At 34.8% G+C, this 26,405-nt stretch overlaps 2 protein-coding genes across 4 annotated transcripts; both read right to left on the bottom strand.

The window, feature by feature from the left end:
- Positions 1–3,441: 3,441 nt before the first annotated feature.
- Positions 3,442–5,545, bottom strand: LOC113050436 (green-sensitive opsin-2-like). Of its 2 annotated transcripts, XM_026213380.1 has the most exons (5): positions 5,042–5,545; positions 4,764–4,932; positions 4,252–4,417; positions 3,919–4,158; positions 3,443–3,794 (listed from the first exon to the last, which is right to left on the bottom strand). In XM_026213380.1, the coding sequence occupies exons 1-5, from the start codon at positions 5,400–5,402 to the stop codon at positions 3,681–3,683; spliced, it is 1,050 nt and encodes a 349-aa protein (XP_026069165.1). In that variant the 5' UTR covers positions 5,403–5,545; the 3' UTR covers positions 3,443–3,680. The 2 variants fall into 2 exon arrangements, with proteins under 2 accessions (XP_026069164.1, XP_026069165.1); XM_026213379.1 differs by having other exon boundaries at positions 3,442–4,158.
- Positions 5,546–5,832: 287 nt separating this feature from the next.
- On the bottom strand, positions 5,833–24,514 carry LOC113050435 (sodium- and chloride-dependent GABA transporter 2-like). 2 transcript variants are annotated; one of them, XM_026213376.1, is made up of 15 exons: positions 24,350–24,514; positions 23,339–23,532; positions 22,117–22,251; positions 21,883–22,023; positions 21,724–21,805; positions 21,437–21,569; positions 21,226–21,360; positions 21,024–21,127; positions 20,802–20,926; positions 20,455–20,567; positions 20,224–20,361; positions 19,981–20,083; positions 19,631–19,731; positions 19,177–19,347; positions 5,833–6,663 (listed from the first exon to the last, which is right to left on the bottom strand). In XM_026213376.1, the coding sequence occupies exons 2-15, from the start codon at positions 23,526–23,528 to the stop codon at positions 6,484–6,486; spliced, it is 1,851 nt and encodes a 616-aa protein (XP_026069161.1). In that variant the 5' UTR covers positions 23,529–23,532; positions 24,350–24,514; the 3' UTR covers positions 5,833–6,483. The 2 variants fall into 2 exon arrangements, with proteins under 2 accessions (XP_026069161.1, XP_026069163.1); XM_026213378.1 differs by lacking the exon at positions 5,833–6,663 and adding an exon at positions 17,761–18,293.
- Between the last annotated feature and the right edge of the window lie 1,891 nt (positions 24,515–26,405).

The raw sequence follows: 26,405 nt of genomic DNA, 5'->3' as shown, positions 1-26,405 counted from the left end.
TTTGCAAAAAAAAAAAAATGCATATAAAATTGTTTATGCAATTAAAATTTCTTAAAAAAGGAAATACTTCATGATGGTTAATAAAAAATTTATTGTCAGCTCTTCAAACAAATTATAATATGACTTCAAAAGACTATATAATGCCCGATATATATAATTGTTATTTTTATTAGCCTATATTTGTATTTTTTTTAATTGTTTAATAGTTTCTGTCTTTGTTAGATAGTAGTCTAGTGGATAATGAACAGAACAGGAAATTAAATTAGAGTCTGTAGGGAGAAACAGAGAGAGAAAGTGCACCTTGAGGCTTTGAATTCCGAACTTAGAAACACACTTGTACTGCGTGATGGAGTGACGACCATGAGTCTTTTGGGCACTCCTTATAATATGTCTATACTTCATGGATTATGGAAATTAGCACCGTGGACTATACTGGTTTTGAAAGACATAAGGGTAAGTACAATTATGACAGAATTTGATGCAATCTTTATAAAATAACTTATAAAACTCTTTATCCAATAAACGTAAGTCATTGTAAAAATCATGTAAATTGTTGAAATTATATGCCAAATATGGTATTAGAAGATATTTTCTATTAGGTAATATCCTACTATACAGTAGTGAGCTGGAGGCTGCAATATTGTCCCTATATCATTCATGAAAAGAAGTGCTGGCCCATTGTTGGCAAAATTACACAAAAAAAAAAAACCTCATACAATTAATGATTTAGACTTTGAATCACTTTTGAAAACAATCGAATTTGCTTAATGCAATATTGGTTCTATGTCAGCACAGCTGTTTCATCAGGGCGTAATGTATTTATTATTGATCTTATTCTTTATTCTGAGTGTTTTGCACATTTTTAAATAATAGTAAAGTTTTCAAAATTATAAAATAACACAACTGGAAGTAGGTCATAGGAATTATGTAGGCCTGTTTACCAAAAATAACACATAGTAGATGTATGGTCTGAGTTAAGTTAGGAATGAATGAACTCATTTTGAGGATATGCTGTGTCTAAATTTAGGCTTTGTGGTGTTAATTGGAGTCTGTACAAGTTACTTGCTTCGATGTCTAATTTCATTAGCACCTCTTCAGAATTATAAAGCCCTCTTTTAGTACCCCCCTAAAAACTATTCTGGGTCTGCACTGGCTGTGGCACATTGCTACATAACCTACTTAAGAGGTTTACTGATCAGAGTCATGTTCATGAACAAATCTTTCAGACCTGTTTTGTAAACCTGATCAACGGATGCACTGAAATGATCTAAAAGTGAAAATGTCAAAATGCAAACTAGCTATAAAAATAGCTAAACGTATAGGTCTATATGGGCAATTTTTCGGTTGCACTTTATTTTCGAGACGTGTACTAACATGTACTTATAGTGTACTTACAGTGTATTTATCTAAGAAAGTTCTGGTAATACAAGGTAACCACATGGGGTAGGGTTAGGTTTAGGGGTAGGTTCAGGGTTAGTACCTAGTTATTACATAGTTATTGTAATTACTATAATAAGTTCATAGTATGTACATGAGGAACATGACTGTAAAATAAAGTGCTACCGTTTTTTCTTTGTTTTTATTTTGGGCTTAATATGAGCTGAGACATACAACATGTAGCCTGCGCTATAGCCTACAATTTATATCTTTTCTAGAGCTCAAAACAGTGAGCAAGGGATCAAAACAATAAAACCACATGAATATCATCCACCACACAAATTCAGAACAATATGAGTTAAACACATAGTTCGGAGTGAGAATAAGGAGCAACGTGTCTGACACAAAGTCCAAGCGAAATAAGCCGTGAGATAAACAGTGTAATCCGTTGTAAAGTGACGGCACCCTGGTCAACCCTTGTCTCCAATTCCATAAAGCCAAGACGAGCAGGACCCCAAACAGCAAAGAGAACACAGGAAATCCACCGTCAAAGATCCAGCCACACCGTCCAAAGTAACTGCGCTGCAAACATCGACAGGCAGGCGTCAGGTGAATGCAGTGAAGACGGTTTTCAGATCTAGTTTGGCCCAGAAGTGCACTGTTGTAGACATACAAATGATATCACATGTCACTCTTCATGATTTGTGAATTAATGTGAAGCGGTCCTACGGTCCGAAACCGGTGTTTCTTCATGTTTAACATCAATTATAGGCTAATAAACATGCAGACCGCTGAAATACAAAATCACGTTTTTTCTTTCTTTTTTGTTGTTGTTTGTTTTGTTTTTTGACTGAGCCTGATTTGTGAAAACTTTCACAATCACTTTTTATCGCGTTTCAGTGTTTCTCGTTGCTTTTCCTGCTTTTTTGTGTTATAATGCCATGGTGCTGTTCCAATAAATAGCCTAGCAAGCCATTAGGTAAATGAGCTTATGTGTTTAAACTGTTGAGCTGTAGTTTGTCATCCAAACTAAAGCCTTTAAAGTTTTAGCCTAGGACCTGTTCCTACGTCAAACAAGAAATTGTTCAGAACTGTTAGGAGGTGGACCATGATCTTGTGAGTATGCTGCATGAGAGATTGTCAAAATTATATCCTCAAGAACACTGCATGGGTAAACTTATTTACTTAATTATACTCTTCTTGGATTCCACAAGGTCATTTGACTGACAGTTTCATTATTGGACCATTTGCCAAAGTTCTGTTGACCTTTCACCTGTGTTTGCTTTGCTCTGTCTTGGAGAAAGCATTCCTGGAGTTGCATCTGTTCTGTTCTCTCTAGCCAGTAGTGCTTTGTCTGAGCATCCTAAAGGTCACATTAAAGACATTTAGAAGGAGTCAGAATGATAAGACAAATGCTGATGTTAAGCCTGGTCAGGCCTTATTAAAATAATTCTCACTGCTCCAAACTTGAATGTTCTTATTCAATACAAGTCAAGTTTAACCAACAGAATTGTGGCATAAAGTTGATTACCACACAAACAATTTCATGTTCAGTCCTCAAAAAGAGTATATTCTGAACTGATGACATTAGATATTGCAGCAACCAAAACCTATTCTAACTTTATGATTACAAAATGTACTTATAATATGCTATTATTGTTACATATTTAGTCTGCCATTCAAATGGAATATATTTTATATATTCAAATGTGTATATATTCTACACTCCAAAATGTGTAAACTGTATCAAAATTAAAGTTAAAATTAATTAGACAATGAATGGTTGTTGGGGCATTAGAATTAAATGGAATATGTAAATCTCATTGTCCACAATATTGCAGACAACAGCTTTCCTTGTTGCAGTGTCCAGCCTTACTGAGATACTGTAGATGTGTTACTGATGAATTTGTTTGCATTCTAATACCTTGATTTAAAAATATAGTGTGCTCAATCTGCTAATGGTAAACTAATTTCAATAATTTGACTAACTTCATAATAAAAACAAAGACATTTTTAATGCCAATATTTATTTCTATCCATTTGTTCATTATATACAAAATATATACACATTTTAGGCCAAAGATGTTAGCGTCGGAGTTCATAAAAAAGTTCACTGATAACCCATTAAGGCCAAAAGGCCTTTTAATTATACTTGATATTTGAGAGCTCATTTAATGGTAATAATAGTGAACACAGCCAAATGAGAAGCATCAACTAATTCAACCCTGTTTTTTTCTGTTCTTTTTTTAAGATGTCGAAATTGGTCATTGGCTAAAAGAAAATAATCGTGAAAGAAGTTCAGTCTATGCTGGAGATACAGAGGACACCTCCGTCTTGCTGGTGGACACAGATGACGACTCCTCATCACCAAGAGGGTTCTTTCCACAGAAAAGAGTGGTCATCATGCAGCTCCGGAACTGTGAAGAACAATGTTTCACTTAGAACATTTTTGTGGACTTGCCACTTTTTTGTAATTGAGAGAGTAGAGGAAATGGGATATGGATATGTCTTTACATTTCGGCAATTCTGATATATGATTACCTGTTTGTTTAGCAGCACATAAATGATAGGGTTAAATATGGATGAACTCTTTGAGAAAAAGGCAGGAACAGCCATGAACTGGGCGCTGAAAGCTGCTCCCCTATTGAAGAAGATCCAGGCAGCAACAGTGGCATAAGGGGTCCAAGCCACCAAGAAACCCAAAACCATCAGGATGACCATTTTTGTCACTTCCCTCTCAGCCTTTTGGGTAGATGCTGAGTCCTGCTGTTGAGCTGCAGCCTAAGAGAGTAAAATGACCATAGATGATTATAAGGATTGTCATTTTAACATAGTATTCTAATAACTGGGAATTTTTAAATTGACATTTCATACCGCCTTGACTGTGCAAACAAGCCGTCCATAGGTGAAGAAGATTACAGTGACCGGAAATATAAAATGGCAGACGAACATGTAGATGACATATGATTCATTGTTGTATTCAGGATTCAGGGTGTAGTAGTCTGGTCCGCATGAGCACTGCATTCCCTCAGGAATATATCTGTTAAAGAAATGCACCTAATGTCAGAAAATGTAAAATAACTGCAATCAAAATAACTGTGTTTAGAAAATTATGTACTTTTAAATGTTTTCATTTAAAATCTAGCAAAATTACTAAGAATGAGAAAGCAATGAAAGGAACAAAAGTTCTGTGTTCACCTGTGAAAGGTTTATTTTTACTGCCATAAACTGAAAGTAAGCTAACACTTTTAAATATTGAACAAATAATAAAAAAAGAAAAAGAGAAAATGCCTCATATTTAATTGAGTTGCTTGTTATACTTACTACAATCTTTACTCATCTATACTACAATTATAGACAAATTAATGAGATCTTATTAGACCGACCTGGACCAGCCAACTAAAGGTGGAGCCGCACATGACAAGGCCATTACCCATGTAAATCCAATTCCTGTCAAAGCGTGGTTGGTTGAGAATTTGAAACTGCCCATTGGCTTGCAGACCACAATGTATCTCTCAATGGCCAGCACCACAAGTGACCAAAGGGCAATTTGCCCTGTGAAGCAAGTGAAATAGTGAGATCAGCTGCACCCAAATTACACAGTACATCTCATAATACGTGATTAAAGCAGTCAGAAAACATACAATGCAATGATTTTCCTCACCTCCAAGTGTGGCCATGAAGCCCTCAACCGCACAGCCAGTCGGTCCCAGAGCAAAGTAGCCATTAATTGCTGTGTAGAAAGTGACCGTGAATCCAAAACAAACCATGATGGCACCAGCCACAGCCAGGTTAACCAAAATAAAGTTGAGAGGTTGTCTGAGCTTTTTGTGTTGAGCTGTACAAATCAATGTAAGGCCATTGATGGGTAGACCCAAACAGATGAGAAAGAACATGTAGACAGCAAGCAATTTAAACTGCCATGGTTCAGCGAGATAATACTGAGGATACTCGAAAGGACTCCTCACTAGACCTGTCCTGTTGGACAAGGGGATGTAGAAGTTGTTTCCCTCAGTGCCATTCATCTTTGCACACTAGTGATCCAGACCAGGCAGAGGATGCAAATCTGCTGTGGTGGACCTGCTATTTATTTGCTAAGGAGTTGTTATATATCTGTCTGAGGTTCCTTTTAAGGGATAAATCCAGGAGCATAAGGTGGGGAGGGTGTTGCAATGTGGGATTTGAATGATAAGAGTAGACATAATCAGTGTTGAGTTAATCACATGTGAAGCTTTGGATCTTGACACTCTTTTGACATTTGACATTTTTATATTAAGAAACTATCACTTGTCAGTTCAGATTGAGAATGCATAGCACTGTATTTCATTAAAAAAAAACTGAAATTGTTTTCTGGTGTATAATAAGCATTGCAATTTTGTAGTCTCATATTTTAGGAAATGCTTTTCATTCTTATTACTTTATAGAAAATCTGTACATAAATAAAAAACAGTTGCATGCTAGAATTAAATGTCATGATTAAAGCTTTAGTCTTGTGATCTCATCTTAATTGTTAGCCGTCAATTAAACCCACTAAAAACAACATTTGTATGCATTTATTATTCTACTTTTCAATATTAATAACATTTTGTCAGATTTATGCAGAAAAGCGGACAAAGCAGATAAATACAATGATATTAATAGAATCAGGCATGATGTCAGACTTGAAATGGTCGTTATGTGTCTTATCATGTTTCTCACTGAAGCCTTGGGTGGGTTTAAGCAGTTCTGGTCATGACCTTTGCATGTAATGATTTCAAGAAAAGAGGCTTATGTTTAGATTAAGTGGTGAGCTACCTTGTTTGGAAGCATTGGTGGAGAGACATGAGATATGTTGAGCATTTCGCAAACTAATCTACCCATGCTCTATTTATTTAAAGAGTAAAGCACCCCAGATGTGATTTATACCTATGTGCATTAACAGAAAAGGATCAGGTCAGGTCTAAAAAATCAATGTGAACATATGCTTGTTGAAGACAGTGGACGGAAAAGCATTGAAGGAGTCGAGAAAACAAAGTTGGTGAATTCTGCACAAAAAATACTGAGCACACCTCTGTTTTGCCATGAAGATGAAGCATTTTAAATGACTATATGAGCTCTTCCATTGATTCAAGTGTCTAATAGGCATGAGTGACTTACCTGGACCAGCTCAAAAATGGGGGCACTGAAACAAATACAGGTTATGAACTGCATGAAAGCGATAGCTGCTGATGCATTGTTGAAGAGAATTTGAAGCTCCCCATTGTGCCTTTCAATGGCAAGCACACCAAGAAACCAAAGACAAACCTGCTGAAAAGGAATCACAACATTGAATCCAATGGATTTGGCGGATACCAGGACTTCATAACCAACTAGAGAAACCAATTACATGTTTTACTGGTGGACACCTTTAAGGACTCCAATGCATGGAGAGCAGAAAGAAACTGAATCCACAGATGACCACAATTGTGCTGATTGGACCAAAATGTTGTTGAGTGACTGTCAAAGTTTATTGTGTTAAGTTGTAACCAGCAATGTGAGCCTATTTATAGGTAAATCAGAAATGACCAGTAGATATAGAAACCCAATGCACTGAATTATCATGGTTCTGGTAAATAGTACAAGCCACAGTAAAAGCAATTCATCCTCAATCAGAAAAGTTCAAATATGAACCAGAAGAGTCAAGCATGACAAGTTAAGCTACGCTCATCTGCATCCTTATATATTTTCCCTGTAAAAGACTATGACTTTGAAGTTTTATTTATTTATTCAGATGTTTAAAGAAATATGACAATTTCTGTGTTAGCTGTTTAAGCTGGAGATGGCATGGGGGGGAAACTGTTTTTATGCCCAGATGTTGTAGTGCACAGAGATCTGTAACGTCTGCCCAAGGGGAGAAGTTCAAACAGGTTGTGTCCGGGTTGAGAGAGGTCTGTGATGATGTTACCTGCCCATTCTTCACTCTTGAGTTGTACAAGTCCTGAAGGTTGGGCCAGTATACACCAATAATTTTTTCAGCTTAATGTCCGTTGCAGTCTTCTTATGTCTGATTGGCAGGCTGACCCAAACCAGCCAGTTATAGAAGTGCACAGAACAGACTTGATAACAGCTGAGTAAAGATATGTCATCTGCAGGAGCTGAAGACTACTAACAGGATCCTTGCATAAGTCTCTGGTTTGTCCAAATGTTGAGATTGTAATGCAGTCCCATGTTTTTTTTTTTTTTTTTTTTTTTCTGTCCTTCTGAGTTTTGGCCTGCTGTGCCAAGAGTGTTTGCATTAAGTCAGTAAATATGGCCTCCTTCTAGTGCCATAATATTTTTAGAATAAAGTCCAAATTATGACATTAAAGTTATGTTACATTGCGTGGAAATTCCACCTACTCAAAAAAAAAAAAGGTATGTGGCGGTTAACTGACTAAATTTGTTGAAATTAAGAAATCAATATTGGCGAAGCTATATTGTTGGCATTTCTGAGGTAAATGTTATGTTACGACTGTTATGACTATTCACAAGCTATTTTACTTTGATTGATTGATCGATTACATAAGAAGTTATTAACGTCTTCTGATTTTCTGATTTTCAAGTATTTATACCATCGATAAAACAGCTTGTGAATAGTCATGCAATGTTATTTACCCCAGAAAAGACAACAGTAAGGAGTGTTGGAGACCACATTAACCTATACCATTTAAGGGGGCGTACAAATTTATTTGCATATGGTCCTGGGGGTTGACTTGCCACACCACTGGTCTGACACAACCAACAACCGAGAATAGTAAAAGTACCAAAGTGGTACAAAACGGGGGTTCTTGCCTTGTTTAGCCTACTTTGGTTAATTGAATTGCTTTATTTTTTATTTGATGGTTTATAAGTGTATTTTACTAATTAGGCACCAATTAAAGGTTTGATGCATTTGGGGGATGTTTGAATGTTTGTTTAGCCTGCAAGCTGCAAAGGCTAACAAATGCTGGAAATCATGTAATGGGTTTAGTGTCTTGTTAGGGATTCTGCTCACTAGGGATAAACAAAGATTAGCAGCCTGTGCTAACCATGCAGTGTGAATACAAACTCTAGTCCAATAACCTACAGTTATTTTTTTAATTACTCTCCCATGTGGATACACACAATTCACATTGTAGTGTTCAGTTAATCGTGTGATCCAGTCAACTCAAAATGATGAGCTAGCTTTGAGCTGGGACCCATACCATAATGGTAGCTGAACAAACTCAAGGTTGTAGAATTAAGATGTGAACCAAACCAATACAATAAGTCTTTGCTGGTACCATGACGCTAATCATCAACATCTGAGCCTATCAGATACCAAAATATTTTCAAGCCTGTTTGATATTATCTTGTAGAGTGTGAGATGCAACTCAGTATCAACATGTCAGTGAGTGTTTAGGATGTTGTATGCAATAAAGAAGATTTGACCCTTTTCAGACATTGTAGAGTGGACAAGCTAGTTTTGGAAAATGCTAGTCTGGATTTTTCTGATGTAAACACAGTTTTCACTTCCTCAAAAGAGTAGCTTTGGAAGTAGCTTCCCAAACACTGGTTTCAAGCCAGGTGATAATAAGCTTAAGCTTCCTGGTTAAAACTCTGTTGGCAGTATAGTTGAATCAAAGCACACCAGGGTGTACAAACCTTCTTGGCAGTGGACTCTCTAAGAAATCTACAAATACCACACATCTTGATTCTGTTGTGTGTTCCAACTGATCATACAATTGTCCAGTTGCTGACTAGCAGCATTGCCAAACATCTCATAGACTCCCACTGAAAATTGCTAATTGTAATGTCCATATTCTTCAAATCTTATTAATCCATTAATGCTATATAAGTATTAATATTTGAATATTCAAATATTCAAATCAAATAAAAAAAAGTTAGACAAAATATGCACATAATTCACGCCACAGTCATAGTTTTGATTCCCAAGCAGTGTGTAAACTGATAAAGTGTGCAGCTTAAAATGCAATAGATGTTGTTTTGAATAAAAGCTCCTGCAAAACGTGTAAAGGTAAAAACTTGAGTAGTTTTGAATTAGAAATACTCATATTCATCTTTATACACTGATCAGCCACAACATTAAAATCACCTACCCAATGGTGTATTTACACATCATTGATGTGCTGAAAACAAAAGGTTTCACATACAGATGACAACGTTGTCAAAACAATCCCTGTTCACATCTATATAGTATGTTCCCTTTAACGCTGCAAAAACAGCTCTGATGCATGGAGGCATGGACTTCACAAGGCCTCTTAAGGTGTCCTGTGTTATTTGGCACCATTAACCTGCTGACAGGGGCCACTGCCATCAGGGAACACCATTGGTATGAAGGAGTGTATGTGGTCTGCAACAGTCTTAAGTAGGTAGCATTTGTCAAAATAACAACCACATGAATGCCTGGGCATAAGGTTTCCCTGCAAAACACTGGACCATTTCCCAGCTTTTAACACTTGAAATTATTAAATAACTGACTGTTTTCTTGCTGTTTAATATATCTCACCCCTCGACAGTCACCATTTTAACAATATAATCAATGTTTTTCACTTCACTTTTCAGTGGTTTTAATGTTGTGGCTGATCAGTGTGTGCAGTGTGTCAATCAAACCATTAGTATAAATGGCACTGTATAATCAGTTTGTATGTTCTCTGGGAAATTAACCCATGACAACTGTGCCTTGGTGTATTATTTTACCTAATCTGACCTTTCTTAAAACATAAATAAATAAATGAATAAATAAATAAATAAATAAATCCTATAGCTCTCTCCTCAGGCCATAGCAGTATACTGGTGCTAATTTCTTTACCTCAAGGCTTCTGGCCAAAGTGGGATCTGTGGCCAGAATAATAGCTTCGATCTAATTATCTACTTTACGTTATTGAGAGTGAATTGTTTTAACACACTTACCTTCCTTCCCTAAATCATTGCCAAAATCACTAATAAGGTATGCTTAGAAAATCAATCATAAAGGGTGTACTGAGGTGCCATTGAGAGTTTGTGGATTTGGCTAACACAGTATAGACGACTATTTGGGGGGAAATGACTTGAAAGATACAACCCAAGATTTCACATAATTATGAGGTCAGGTCATTGGGATGAGTGCCACCAAAGACTTTTACTTTCTGGTCTACTCCTACCAATTATATTATTATATTATCTATATTGACATTTCATTATTATACAGCTATGGATGCAGATTATTCAGATATTTTTATTCACTTAGATTATTTCACTTACCTTTAAAATCAGTAAAAGTTGCTTTAAAAAATCAGAGATCTGCAGCAATGAAATTAGACTTTGTGGTGACTGAGCTAATATACTTAACCAATGACTTCTGGCTAAAGTACAACTCGCAAGCAGAGGTAATAGATCTAATTATCCAATTCCAGTTCATTTTCTGACCCACCACTTTTGCTCTCTCGTTTTACCCAATCACATATTGTTTGACTAAATATGCAGTGTCTTCAGGGTAAATTAGCAATTGGCAAGATGTAATTCTCCAGTTGGTGCTCAATGATTAAAAAGTTCATTGTTTTATCCTTCTAAGACTCCTTATCCAAATTAATGCTTCTTCTTTAATGGACATTCTTTAATGTCTGTTGACTTGCGTCCGCAATTTCTCCGAGAAGAGATTAATATTGAGCCAAATATGTAACGTCTAATTTAATGCCGACGTTTGGAAGTTCAGTATTAATAATCACTGATTTGCAGATTATAGTCAGTAGTAGCCTAGTCCATGTTGCCAGGACCTCCACATACCTCTGGCCCTTTCCCTGGTCTAGCTCTTGGGATGTGTTTTAATTGTAATCCAATTCAACATGTTACATCCCGTTACAAAGGGCTAATGACATTACAAATTAAATTTTCTCCTCAAATGACATCTTCAACTGAAGAGGTTGATTCACCCTCAATCAGCAAAGACATCTGTCATATCTATTTATGTAGGTGAGTGAATGTATTGTACTTCATTCAAATTAAATAAATTTCATGTTATTTGAATATACTTTCATTTAAGAATACACAGCCTTTTCCATCTATCTATCTATCTATCTATCTATCTATCTATCTATCTATCTATCTATCTATCTATCTATCTATCTATCTATCTATCTATATCCATATCTATATATATCTATATCTACGGTATATATATATATATATATTTATATATATATATATATATATATATATATATATATATATATATATATATATATATATATGTATATATAATTAAATAGTGGAAGTGACGCTTATGGAGTTGTAAAATCAATCCATCCATCCATCAATCTACCAGTCATTCTCCAAATCACTTATCCTCTGTAGGATCATGTGGGTTTTGAGTTTACCCAAGCATCTTGGTGTGAAGGCATCTGGAAAGTCCCTTTACTTTCAAATGTCTTATTATATGATATCTGATTGCATATTAAATACTGATGAACACATAGCTGTTTTCGTCTTTTTTTTTTTTTTTTTTTTTTTTTTTTTTGATGCATTTTAATAGTTTTTGTCAATGAAGATGCTGGCAAATTACTTGTAAATTGTAAATGGCATCTGTTTTGGTGTGGATCACTGCTTCAAACAACATTTTAACAGATTTAAGTAAACTACTCCACCTTTAAATAAGGACTAGAACCCTTTTATTTGCTGAACCATCAGAGTCACGTCCAGTGAGGTGGCTTCACCCCAAAAGGATCAGTTGGCTTTGACCCAATAGGTGACTCAGTGTTGAAAACTGTAAAATGTAAAAATAAAATTTTTAGCATTCTGTTATCACGATTGTTATAAATTGCAAATCAGTGCTTATTTACTTTTTTTTATCTAAAAGTATTTATGCAAAATGCACTTTTCTAAATTTTAACATAAAATGCACGTTTTTCTTTTTACAGTGTCCAAGAATCATGCTTTTCTTGCAGTTAATTTGCTACTGAAGTTCATGCTTGCAAAAATATGTCTTAAAAGACACTAGAAAGCCTGTGTAAAATTGAGTGTGAGATTAGTAGGAGAATTAAAATAATACAACAATTAAATGGTGGAATGGTGTTTAAAAACTCTTTTAAAACTAAAACGCTAGTGTATGATTTGTTCTGAAAACATTTGTAATGATCAGATTTTGTATCTGCATTTGTAATTGCTATGGTGAAGCAGAAACCAAAAGAGTGAAAGCAATGCTCTTTAAATATTATATCACCAAAATGTTAAATATTCACTAAATGTGCTTGAATGAGACACTCCCCGTGAAAATGAGCAAACAAAAGTGCGACTTTTATTAAACTTCTGTCAAATTTGAACTAAAGTTTATGTTTTTAAGTAATACTCTACAAATTATGTACATATTTGCGATATTTAAGAAATTTTATACAAACTGGGAATTCCACAGTCTTGACTGTGTTGGCATTCATCGAAATTATATACTGTATATGACCCTAAAAAAAGGTCACAAATAAAGTAAATGAGTTTTGCACTTAATCAGGACAAACAGGAAAGAGCCTGTCCCATCTGTCAGATTAACATCTCTGAGATGTCAACACCTTAGGAGGATTTCCAGCCACAAGTAGCTTGTGATTATCCCATTACATGCACAAAAAGACCCTGACAAGCTGTTAACACCATTGCTGTTTGCATTCTCTTCAAATGCCTCAATCCTGCCTGATTGGATTCACACCTTCTACGCAATAGCAAAGCCTTTCTCATGTTGAAGTACCAGAGCCAAACCAAAGCATGCACATGGCATCTGTTCCTCTTGACTGAAGTAATGTCTTCTAGAACGCATACCATCCACAATTCTTAATATATTTTATATGTTATATTACAAAAAAATATATATTATTGTTTTTTTCTAATTAAGGTTTGAAAGATTATGCTACCAATGTTACCAGTGTTTCTAAAATAAAAACAGCTCCCATGTAACCCACAAAGCTTTACCTAGATGTTGCAAAACTATGCCTGAAACCACTATTCTCAGATTTCAATTACAGTATAAAAACTGAATGATCTATTCTTTTGTATTGCTCCTCTAAATGTTGGGATTCATTTAAAAAAAAAGGCAAACATATTTTAAGACATTATTAGTAAATGTTGATGAAAATTCTTCAGTAAAACTTCTCTGTTTAGGTTTTTTTCATTTAAGAATACACAGCCTTTTCCATCTATCTATCTATCTATCTATCTATCTATCTATCTATCTATATCCATATCTATATATATCTATATCTACGGTATATATATATATATATATATTTATATATATATATATATATATATATATATATATATATATATATATATATATATATATATATATATATATATATATATATATATATATATATATATATATATATATATATGTATGTATATATATTTAAATTGTGGAAGTGACGCTTATGGACTATGCCTGAAACCACTATTCTCAGATTTCAATTACAGTATAAAAACTGCATGATCTATTCTTTTGTATTGCTCCTCTAAATGTTGGGATTCATTTAAAAAAAAAGGCAAACATATTTTAAGACATTATTAGTAAATGTTGATGAAAATTCTTTAGTAAAACTTCTCTGTTTAGGTTTTTGATGCATTACAGTTATGGACAAATGTTAGCACCAGTGGTGACGTGCAATCGAAAGCCAATTTAATTTTTTTGAAACCTGGATGCCAGCCTAAACTTAATCATGATTTCGATGAGGTCTGGAGCGGTTCTGCAATTTATTCACACCAAGTAAAACAGCACACACAGTTCTCAAAATAATTTTTGTATTATACCAAACTTGACGTGCACTTCCATTCAAAGGTTTGAGATCAAAAAGATTTTATGTTATTAGCTACTAGTGTTATAAAATCACTTAGTCTGCATTTATATGGTCAAAAATACAACAGAGACTGCAATATTGTTAAATATTATTACAATTTAAAATAACTGTCTTCCATTTTAACATATTTTACAATGTAATTTATTCCTGTGAATGGTAAGGCTGAATTTTTTACCAGTATTCAGTGAAACACGATCCTTCAGAAATCATTCTAATATGCAGATTTGGTGTTCAAGACACATTATAACCAATATTGAAAAGTTGTACTGCTTTATATTTTTGTACATGCTACTTTTTTTTTCACGAACAGAAATTGCTTAAGAACTGCATTTATTCGATTTTTTTTCTTTTTTTTTTTTCTCATTTTTATTTATTTATTTTGGTACCACTCAAATGTATTAATTACTTTCAAATAAAGATAATCTTACTCTTACAAATAAAAAAAAGCTTTTTAATTTTGTTACAAGTGAAATTGGGAATGAATTTAGCAAAACTGTAGAAAATGATAGTTAAGTTTAGGTGAGAAGAAAATCGGCATGAGAGGCTAAAGGTGTGGAGAGAATGTAAAAAGTCACACATGGCTTAAATAGGGATAAGTGATTAGAGGCTTCTTGTGTTTGGCGTCTTAGCGCTCAAGGGCTTATCACAGATCCGACTGTGCAAGGAAGAAACGATCATGAGCAGAAAGTTGAGTCGGCCGCAAGACTCAAACAAGGTCAGCGTCCAGTTTATATGCAATTACCCTAATGGCCCAGTTGAATGTGCAGACTTTACATCATGTGCCTGTTTGATGATGTATGTAACTGTAAACTGACACATTTTATATTAAAGGGATAGTTCAAACAAAATGAAAATTATTTTCTTATTTATTCACTATCATGTTGTTCAAAATGACTTGACTTTTTGTTCCACAGAAGAAGAAACGTCATGCAGGTTTTTGCTGAACTATCCTTTTAACAGTCTTGCAAAGATACTAATTGTGTTACAATTTATTTTGTCATAGTGCTACATTATAAACATGCATACACTGAAAAATCCATCAAACATAAAAAACCTAGCTATATCTAACCATATTATTTATTAAAGGCCCCATGAAGTATTTCCATAAATCACACATGCATCAGTGTATGAATGTCATTACATTTGATAAAATATCAAAGAAGGCGGAATTTATTTTAAAGACAAATTATAAAATAGGACGGAAATGCTAGCTACTGTTCAAAATGTATTTTGATGCCACTTGGTTTGACCCTTTGTTATCTACTGTAATGACATCCAGACATCTTTAAGTGTGGAGTGTCCTTTGGGTTACCATCTATCTATATTTTGCACAAAACTATAAACTCATAAATATGAACACTTATCATATTGAAAGATGTCATGTGTGTGTGATGAGGAAAGCTGGAAGCAATTTGTAGTGGATTGAGGAAAAGTACTTTAATGTCAGATTGGTTTGGGACCATCTAATCTCCCTGTTTAGTCACCTTCACTTAGAAGCTGTACAAGCTTTCCATGATCTCATTATGGAGCTGTAATCACACTTACCAACTACGGCCCTCATTTCAGTCCGAAAGGACATTTAAGTCCCCCAAACTGTACTGTATAAACTGTATACTGTATACAATAAATAATGTGTAATACTCTAATGACTGGTAGTTGACATAAAGTTGAAAAATTATAGTAAGCATAATGTCTAAAGTAGACTATTGAAATAAAGTGTTACCTAAATTGTTTTTGATTTGTTTGTTTTGAAGTATTTTATGCTCATGAAGGCTGCATTTATTGATCAAAAATTAAAAATAAAAACAGTAATAATGTGGTGCTTAATATTTTTGTGCAATCCATGACACATTTTTACAGTATTCTCTGAACAGAATTTTGAAAAGAACAGCAGTTATTTGAATATTTTATAACAATTTAAAAGTCTTTACTGTCATTTTTGATCAGTTGAATGCATCCTTGATGAATAAAAGTATTCATTAAAATATATATATATATATATCTTACTGATCCCAAACCTTTGAATGGTAGTGTAGACCTACTGCAAATATTTTACTGACAATTCTATTTACTGTTGCCTTGGGTTATGTGTGCATGCAACAAAGTATCTAGAGGTAAAACATGTAATCCCTTTAAAAATACTAAACCTCGACTGGACTAGATAACTAAGAAGAAATAATGGTTTTAATCCAAAGCACATTAAAAAAATATATTTTACAACAATATTTGGTGTCTGTATATTGGTAATGGTCCTGAGTCCAAACATTGTCCAGTAGATGGAGCTATCCAACAATCTCCGCATAGTAAGAGGATAACAACGAACTTGCATGTGCAGTGGACAAAAATACACTTCTTATGTCCAGCAGGTGGTGCATTCATTCACCTTTGGACAAGCTAACATTACTTTCCAGTCCATCAAAAGTAAAAACTGTTTCAAGCAGTGTTCTGGGCATGTGAAGGTTCATAATGTTCATTTGCAGTCTGATTCTGATGATCCTTTACAGCAGTGATCCTCAAATCTGGCTCGCGAGATCCAGTTTCCTGCAGAGTTTAGCTCCAACTATAATTAAACACACCTGCCTGTGATTTTCTAAAGATCCTGAAGACATTGATTAGCAAACTCATGCGTGTTTGATTAGGGTTAGAGCTAAACTTCGCAGGAAAGTGGATCTCGCGAGCCAGATTTGAGGATCACTGCTTTACAGTTTAAGCCTTAATCTTTATGTTTAAATGTTTGCATGGGTTAATTGAGAAGTCAACGTCGTTGCTGTAATGTCATTAGTTACCCAGCAGATGGCATGTTAGTCTAGGAAAGTGTATCAAAATCTTTTGTCATTAATTTGTCTAACCCTAACAGAAGAAATAATAACATAAATCTAAAAATAATTAAACAATTGTTTACAAAACATAATCTTATAAAAAAACATGTTGAAACGTATTAAAAATAGTTATACTTTTGTACATTTGTGTACCAAAAACTTTCAATTGTAATTTCCACATTTATACACTTTTTTTGGAGTGTGTTTGATTAACACACTTTATTCTCACAAGGGGAAAGCTGAAAAGCATAACAGGTGACCTTCAATGCCCTTTTTGTGGTAACATTTCAATGCATTTATAAAGAGCAAACAAGCCTTGTCATGGTAATTCATTTGAAATACACACATATACAAATGTATTCTCCATATGAACTTTACCATGTAACTGTATGGTCAACTAAAGAACTGTTGCTTTGATAAACATTTCAATACTTAACCATCATATGATATTCATAACAGAGCCGTAACCATGCCTTGAACATTATGAGGGAATATATAAATAAAATGAAATTCTAATAATTCTAGTTGTATATTTTACAATACGCACACATTCACTCTTATTTGTATGGCTGATATGTTTCTTGTCTCGTTACATTCTGTTAGGAATTGCACAAATCATGTAAATTATACCAAATTTTCCATTCAAACTGGTGAATTATTATTATTTTCTTTTACATTTCTATCATAAAACAGTTGTCAAATATTACATGTATTGTTACTTACATCTCACCTCACTCTCTTTCAAAATTAAAACTGGCAAATCATGCTGGATTTTGCACTCTGTGAACAGTAAACCTCTCCTACTTTAAATGTGACTGGCCATCTCAGTCATTTTTACACTGACAAGTGCTGTTGAACATTGGGGCAGACAAGCCTAAAATGTAACTTTTATAGTAACAAATAAAAAAAATGTTTTTAAAAAATGTGTCATCCTAACAACAAACAGAGTAATGGAGTACAGTAGACAGTGCAAGAATTTCTAATTCTGGGGAGGGGACAATGTGGCCACTTCTAATTATTGGGGTGGATTTCCCCCCCCACTGTCTATGGTGGTTACTGCGCTGGTTCATTACTATGCCAGTAAAATGACACTGGGCTAACAATGTTTGTCACAGATCAGAAGGCCAAATACAAGACTAAAATGTGACAATCAGACAATGTCTCTGTGAGGTAGTGTGTTGGGTGTATGAACAGTTCTTAAAGTCAATAGGTCTGTGAAGGTCTCAAAAGAAACAGTGTTTAGCTTCTGTTTTGGGCGTTTAGGATCAGGCAGGTCTTCAGCAGGAGTACACAAGACTCTTACTCTCTGATATGAAAAATTATATATAGCATTAATTATTTTTAATTTGAAATTTGAAATTACATTAATATTATGTTTTAAATAAATAAATGCATACATAGAAAATTCAAAATCTATAAATAAATGAAATATATAATCTATATATATACATATACAGTCAGGTCCATAAATATTGGGGCATCGACACAATTCTAATCTTTTTGGCTCTATACACCACCACAATGGATTTGAAATGAAATGTGAAAGAAGTGGAATGTTATGCAATGGCCAAGTCAGTCACCTGACCTAAATCCGATTGAGCATGCATTTCACTTGCTGAAGACAAAACTGAAGGGAAAATGCCCCAAGAACAAGCAGGAACTGAAGACTGTTGCAGTAGAGGCCTGGCAGAGCATCACCGGGGATGAAACCCAGCGTACGCTGATGTCTAATTGATCTCCAGACTTCAGGCTGTAATTGACTGCAAAGGATTTGCAACCAAGTATTAAAAAATGAAAGTTTGATTTATGATTGTTAATCTGTCCCATTACTTTTGATCCCTTAAAAAGTGGGATGTACATATACAAACTGTTGTAATTACTACACCGTTCACCTGATTTGGATGTAAATACCCTCAAATTAAAAAAAAAAGTCTTTGAAAGTCTGCAGTTAAAGCACATCTTGTTCATTTCATTTCAAATCCATTGTGGTGGTGTATAGAGCCAAAAAGATTAGAATTGTGTCGATGTCCCAATATTTATGGACCTGACTGTATATACACACACACACACACACACACACACATTTTTTTTTTTTTTACCTCAAAATATATGGGAAAATATGTGAAATACATTTCAGTTTAATTGTTTAAGCTTTCAAAAAAAAAAAAAAGAGTTTCTTATTTGCATACCTGTCGCATAGACCCTGGAGTAGTGCTAACCAAATAAATGATCCACAGTGGAACTAGTAGAGTGGAGGAAAGGGTGAAGAAGCCACCAATCGCATAACCCCACCAGGGATACTCATACACATTGTTGAACCTCAGAGGAGTGTATTTAACCAAGGAAAAGAAAAATGTTCCCTAAACAGAAAGGAAAGAGAATGATGAGCAATAGGGAGCCGCCAGTTAGTTTGGAATGCTTTGTGCACAAAGTCTCAGAACAGGAGAAGGGCTTTCTGTCTGTCTGTCTTTTTCAGTTTAAAGACAGACACCAATGACAGGTGTCAGACACAGACTTACAGGTCGCAGACAAATCACTTCCTACCTTTACACACTGGCCTGAGGATAATTTGTGATTACAATATGAAAATAAAATTTAAAAATGCCTCAGAAAAAGATTTCAAGGGATTTAAATGATACTCACTGTGCATACAGCTGGTGTTAGATATTTCCAGCAGCACTTCATGAAGGGCCAGGGCCGATATCCAATCATATCCTCAATGCTATCATAGAGGCGATCAGCACCTGACATAAAACTCAGACGTTTTTGAAACTCCAAAGTACATTGTAAATCATTTTATCACATCACTATTCAGTGATGTGTATTCAGTATTCGCTTTTAATGTGCTAGGCATTGAGTACACTGTTGAATTAATTATATGAGAAGATGTTCTTTAAATATTTTAACAGAGGTCACAGGAGTTGCAAACATGTACCATTTGTGTACCATTTCTTTACAGAGTCTTTCTTTGCAGAGTCAAATAAATGATTTACCATACACCCATCCAACACAGATGGACTGAAGGATAGCAAAAGTAAGAAGAGTCATTCCACTACAGGCATAATAGTCAAAAAGCTGGAAGACATACAGGCCACCCTGAGAGCGAAACAGAAAAACAAGAAACTGCTGACAGAAATGACAGGTACTGTAGTACTGATGTTTGTATTTTTAGATGTGATGTTTGTATATTTTTTTTTTTAATCAAATATCTTTGTGTTCTCATTTGTGACTCTCACCTCTGTTACCATTAGCAGACCAACAAGGAAGCTGGCAGCACTTATGAAGAGGAGAAGAAATTTACGCCGATGTCCGATTTGGAAGAAGGAGGGATACATATCCGAGATGGCCGTCACCAGGGCTTCATGATACACAAACTGACAGATTAATAGAAAAAGCTTCAGGGTATCCATACAAGGATATAAGGAATTAAATATAGGAAAACCCTCTGTATTGCTTCCTGTATTTACCTCACTATCCAGTCCCAGGAATATGATCATGATAAAGAAGAAGACCGCCCATAACTGAGGCAGGGGCATCAAAGCTACAGCACGGGGGTAAGCAATGAATGCCAAACCAGGACCTGCCACAAAAAAAAATAAAAATAAAAAATCATATCAAATCAATATATATATATATAAATGAACAAAGTCCATTTGTGCTCAATTTTCAGCAGTACAATTGTAACCAAAGGTGTTGCTTCATTTTGCAGTTACTATATCCAGAGCTCTGATTTTTATGTTTCTGTATGCTTATTTTTATGCTATATTGACATCACTTGCTTTAAGAGACCTCAAGCCTTATAAATTATTTTTACCTGACTCTGCAACCATTGAAATATCCATTCCCTGTTCATCTGCCATGAAGCCCAGAACCGAAAATATAGCAAAACCAGCCACAAAGCTAGTTAAGCTGTTGAGCAGACACAAGTATACACAGTCTCTGAAAGACAAATAGCAAAATACAAAAGTTTTTTTTTAGTGCAATTTGCAATGAATATACTCCTGGTCTAGAGAGTGCGATAGATCATATGACGTACCTATAACAGTTGTTGTTATATTTGTTGTAGCTTCCCAAAGCAGTCAGTACTCCTGTACAAACACCATAGGAGTAAAAGATCTGACTACCTGCATCCATCCACACCTAAACATCAATTATTGTGTTTATTATATCATAAAAAATTATAATCACAATTAGACATCACAAAATGAAACAAAGGGCAAAAGGGAGCAGTTCAGTGCCTGTGGGTCTGTGAGACGTGTTGGATCAGGGTAGAGGTAGAATATGATGCCGTTCTTTGCTCCAGGAAGAGTAAGTCCACGGACAAGCAGCACTACCAACATTAAATAAGGAAAAGTAGCAGTGAAGTAGACCACCTGAAAATAAGAGAAAGAGCGTTCACCATGTTACTGTTCCATGTTCCTATAACACACATTGGTAAAAAGTTCTCACCTTGCCTGTGGACCTCACTCCCTTCCACACACAGAAGTAGCAGATGATCCAGGCCAGCAGGAGGCAAAGTGCCAAGTCCCATCTAACATTACCAATCTGCTCTATTCCCTCAGACAAGCCCAAAATTCTTCTCCTGTAGGCACAAACATGGAATCACATTCTGTTTTGCAACCTTTATTGAGAATCATTTTAATTAGCTGGAAGGGTTTTGTTATCCTGTGTTGCTTTAATTGCGTAATTCTAATAAATATATCCGGTTTAATGGGATGCTATTTTCAAAAACTTACTCCCAAAACTCAATAACAGGAGAAGTGCTTTTATCTGGGGAATATTCAGTAATGTTGCTTTTTCTCAACTCTTTGCAGTTCTCTAAATAAAGAAGGCAGTGGTTATTCAATTGACATAACCCAGTATTATGATAATTCACACTGTTATGCGTGAGATACCTGTGTTCCAGTAGTTGCTGCAGCTCGCCCATGGCAGCTCTGAACTGAACGATGAAAAGAGGTAAAGGAAAGCCCAAGCAAGAATTATAATGTAATAGACTCCAGTATAGAGGACAACAACTTGGCTACCATAACCGAGACCTATGAAAAAATGAAAACAAGCAATGTAGTAGAGTAAAACACAGTAATACACTGATATTTATGAGTATATGAGTATATGAGACCATTGTTCACCTTCAAATAGTGGACAGATCTTCCTCCAGCATGTTATTCCACCCTGACTGGTGAACTGACCCAGTGAGGTCTCCAAAAAGAATAGTGGAATGCCACAGGTGAAGAGAAACAGCACATAAGGCACAAAAAATGCCCCTAAATCACAAAATGATTTATCAACTTAAAGCAAACATATACAAATCAAAATACAATGTGCAATATACAAAAAAAAACTATATTCACATCAAAACTCCTGCAATACACACCAAAACACTGTGAAGATTGTATGTAGTCAGAATTAAATCGCCCTTATAAAGAAAAAAAAAAGTCTAAAAAGTGATTATTATTATTTCTATTTTTATGAATTTATATGTAAACAAAAATATCATTTTATACCATATCAACCAATTCTATAAGTATATGTAAGTATGACTCTAAATAATGATCATTTTTAATAATTTGTTTTTCAATAATTTATTTTTTATTTTAATTTTGCAATGTAAGCATGACAACAATGTATGTTGACAATAAAGGCTTGGGATCACAATGACTTTTTTTATACAAAAACAAAAATACAATAAAAAAAAACAAAATTATTAAAACATTATTAAAATAATAGTATATATATATATATATATATATATATATATATATATATATATACACACACACACACACACACACACACACGCACACACAATTATAGTTTCCACAAAAAGCAATTAAGAATATTGTAAAATAATATTTGATTAACAGAATTAGTTTGAAATAAAAAAAAAATTACAATGTAAACATTTATCATATTCATTTGCCCTTGCTGAATAATAATATTAATTAGAAAATAATAATAAATAAATAAAAAAAATTCAACAAACTTTCAGAATAGTAATGTATATTAATAAGTTACTCTACAACATATTTTAGGCAAGATTAAAATGTATCCCATTAACATTGTGTGTGTGTTTGTGTGTATGTATTTATATCATGTCCTTCTTTATCTTAAAAGAGAACAGACTTTTTATGTATTCATTCCAATGAGGTTTTTGTCAAAAACACAGAATGATTGACACTGATCTCAAGGCCTTAGACACTGAGACTTATATCTCAAAATATTTAAACTATAACAAACTACCGCAGATTTTTATCTTCTGTGTATCTGAGTCTATGGAACTTTTTAAAGATAAAATATTATTTTATATTAAGAACGTATATAAAACAAAATTGAAAATACATTTTCACTCACCCCCTCCATTCTTGTAGCACAAGTAAGGAAACCTCCACACATTTCCCAGGCCAATGATGTGCCCTGCCACCGCCAAGAGAAACTCCAGTTTATTAGCCCACTGCTCTCTTGCCTGGGGTTTAGGTCTGGCCTCCACTAGGGCACCATTCATGAGGTTTAACTTCACCCCTGGCCTTGAGCCATGCTCCATGATGCTGAGAACGGATTTTTGATAAACATATATTATATATACAAATAAAGTTGTCATGTAACAGATATTTAAGGCATAATGAAAAACAGGGCCTGTGTGTGTTTGGGGTAGATGTGGGCCCCATGAGCCCATCTGTATGATCATATCAGTGGATTCTGTAAACAGCTGTTGGCACATGATGGCACGTATTTTTTCATGTGCTTTTACCTCACAACAAACTAATGATATAGCAGTCTTCTATTGGTAAATTTTCCACATTTCCACTTTCCATACGTACTGTATACAAATAAATGTAATATTTTGGCTACATGTTTCCTCTTTATTATTCTCAGCAGCTTTAAAATTGCACATACTACTTTGCAAGATACTGAAGTAAACAAAAAATAACTTTTCACCTCTACATTTCAACTGTAATTGCCGTTAATTAATTTAGGTCAGTTATTAAAGTTGAGTATGCTCTACACCGGTCACCACAATCAGATCATTAAAAGCCTGAAAGTATTCATGCCATTCTTATCTTTTTTAAAACACTCACTAAAGTATAAGTATATTATAAAGATAATCAGCTCAAACTTACAATTGACTTACAGTTGATGACAGTTGATGCATATGTTTAATAAGAAATTGGATGAAAATTCATAAGTAAAGTGATTCCCTGTTGAGGGCATGGTTTTACTTCGAATGTACTGCTGAATCCATGCCTGTTTTTGATTGATTGATTTATTTCAATTTAATTATTTTTTTAAACTACAGTAGGCCTATGTCTGCTGTTTCACTACAAGAAAGTCTTATATAATGACAAAAGAGTCATCAAAATATACCTTTAATTGTGAAGAATCCGTCTCGTATGTCTCTTTCATGCAGTGCCTGTATCTAGGTTAGCAGTTCAAAATAATGTCGTCAAAGAGAATGCCTAAGGAGTGGCCAAACCGGCTTCAAGAGCTCCTGAAAGAGGACTGCTGGTCCTGAGTGGTTGACCGGGGTTTTTATTCTCTCCTTTACAAAGGTTGTAAACAGGACCATGCATAATCAGAACTTGTGTTTTCTTAGGTTTTGTGTGCCCCTGTGTATAGCATGTTTTTTCAGAGATAAAACAGTAAAGTCTTATCAGTGCGGCAAGTGACAACCAGTGGGTTTCTTTCTCTCACCCTACTTTCTTTAGCTATTTCTAGATCTTGCTCCATCTTTGAGCCTGTCTGACAATTTTGCAATAAGTTCAGTACAGTACTCTCTAAAGTTGGACATTGAGTAACTGGACACCATGCCATTTGCTTTGTCAAATGCCATCAGGAAAGAAAGAATGCTGAAATACCTGAATCGAATATGTTCTGTTTGTGCTTCACTACGCAATGTGTAATTGCTAGACAGTCCATATGACATTCTCCAAGCATAATCCTCCAGAACTACTCATTCAAGTGAGTGTTTGTAGAATTGAAACAAATTAGGCCTACATAAATCTAGGTGGAATACAGATGCTGGAATACTGGTCACAATCAATTCCATTTTTGTCAATGTTTAAGGAGAGATATAAGGAGTAGACCTGTTGTTAAAAAAAAAAAACTTTCCTCTATCATGCAGTAGTACTTTCAAAACATTGCGGTTTGTGGAATGAAACGCCATTTACCAAATCAACAGTGGCCTCTTGTGGTAGACTATAAGAATTGCGTTTTCCCATCGAAATTCAACAACTAGATATCATCTCGAAATTCAACTGTAAATGTGTTTTGAATTCTCTTGTTTGCTCTTTACTTTCAAAGATACACTGAATCACGTTATCTCTAGTTTAAAGACGAACCCCTGCGTTAAAAGAAATACTTACTAATTGAAATTGTAATTAAATGAATTAAATTACAAGATTCAAAAGCAACCAACGTGTTTCTAAAAACAAATTAATTTAGACGTGTCTAGACGGTAACCCTCGCACTTCTATTTGCTACTGTAAAACACATTAAAAATTCTGTCAACTGCTTGTTATAAAAGCTTGAAAAAAACCTGTATTCAAATATTTGACAGTAATGAGGATGACACACAAAAGTAAAGGGATAGGTTTTATCTCTGAGAGAAGGAAAGAACAATGACGAGTTGCCTACAAGAGACATGCATTGCTTTCATAGATGTATTGATTGTTGGTATGATTGTATTAAAGATGCTTGTGTACATGATTAATTAAAGCAGGCAAGGCATTTATCTGTACTACCAATATCAGCGCGGAACCAGGTTTACTTAATAGACACGAGTCGACTCGACACTTGTAGGAACAGATTCCTAGTGATGAAAAATGAAAAACCCGGAGTGGATCTACATCCACTGATTACGTTTTGAGCGGGGAGGGGAATTCATTCGCTCCGGTCCATTCACACACCGTGTTCCAGACCGGATGAAGGTCGGTGGTGCTTGGTGAGCAGAGGTTTGATGCTTTGCTTCTGTTGCAACTATGTGTCCGTTGGCGGAAATGTAATAAGCAAAAAATAGATAGAGCACAGTCGTAATTTGCGTAATTATTTCTAACTGAAGCCGATAATGATTGAAACATGTCAACATTGACTTCTTTGGCACCGGGATTATGGTGGTCTTTTTGAAGCATGCAGAGACCAGAGCCTGGCTCAGGGAGATGTTGAAGATGTCAGTGAAGACATCTGCCAGTTGGTCAGCACAGTCCCTGAGCACTCTTCCTGCAATGTTGTCTGGGCCTGCAGCTTTCCATGAACTCACTCTAGATAGTGTCCTTTTTACATCAGCTGAAGCCAGACAGAGCACCTGCTCCTCAGGAGAGGGCATGGATTTAAGTGCCTGTGTGTTATTCAAAGCTTCAAAACATCCATAGAAGTCATTCAACAAGTCAGGGAGGTGAGTGTCACTGTTGTTGACGTGATGTGA

Source organism: Carassius auratus, chromosome 31 (genome assembly GCF_003368295.1).
Source record: "Carassius auratus strain Wakin chromosome 31, ASM336829v1, whole genome shotgun sequence".
NCBI classification, from domain to species: domain Eukaryota; kingdom Metazoa; phylum Chordata; class Actinopteri; order Cypriniformes; family Cyprinidae; genus Carassius; species Carassius auratus.
The sequence above is the reverse complement of the archived record's forward strand: the minus strand, read 5'-3'. Positions and strand labels throughout refer to the sequence as shown.

Bases quoted from the DNA above. Each gene is read 5' to 3' on its own strand.
- LOC113050435 (XM_026213376.1), bottom strand. From the start codon at position 23,528: ATGGAGCATGGCTCAAGGCCAGGGGTGAAGTTAAACCTCATGAATGGT. The intron at 20,927-21,023 runs GTACGTCATATG...TTTGTCTTTCAG, and splicing joins TATAACAACAACTGTTATAG to AGACTGTGTATACTTGTGTC. The intron at 20,362-20,454 runs GTAAATACAGGA...TTAATCTGTCAG, and splicing joins TCCTGGGACTGGATAGTGAG to TTTGTGTATCATGAAGCCCT.
- LOC113050436 (XM_026213379.1), bottom strand. From the start codon at position 5,402: ATGAATGGCACTGAGGGAAACAACTTCTACATCCCCTTGTCCAACAGG. The intron at 4,418-4,763 runs GTCGGTCTAATA...TTTCTTTAACAG, and splicing joins CCTTTAGTTGGCTGGTCCAG to ATATATTCCTGAGGGAATGC. The intron at 4,159-4,251 runs GTATGAAATGTC...TTACTCTCTTAG, and splicing joins TTGTTTGCACAGTCAAGGCG to GCTGCAGCTCAACAGCAGGA.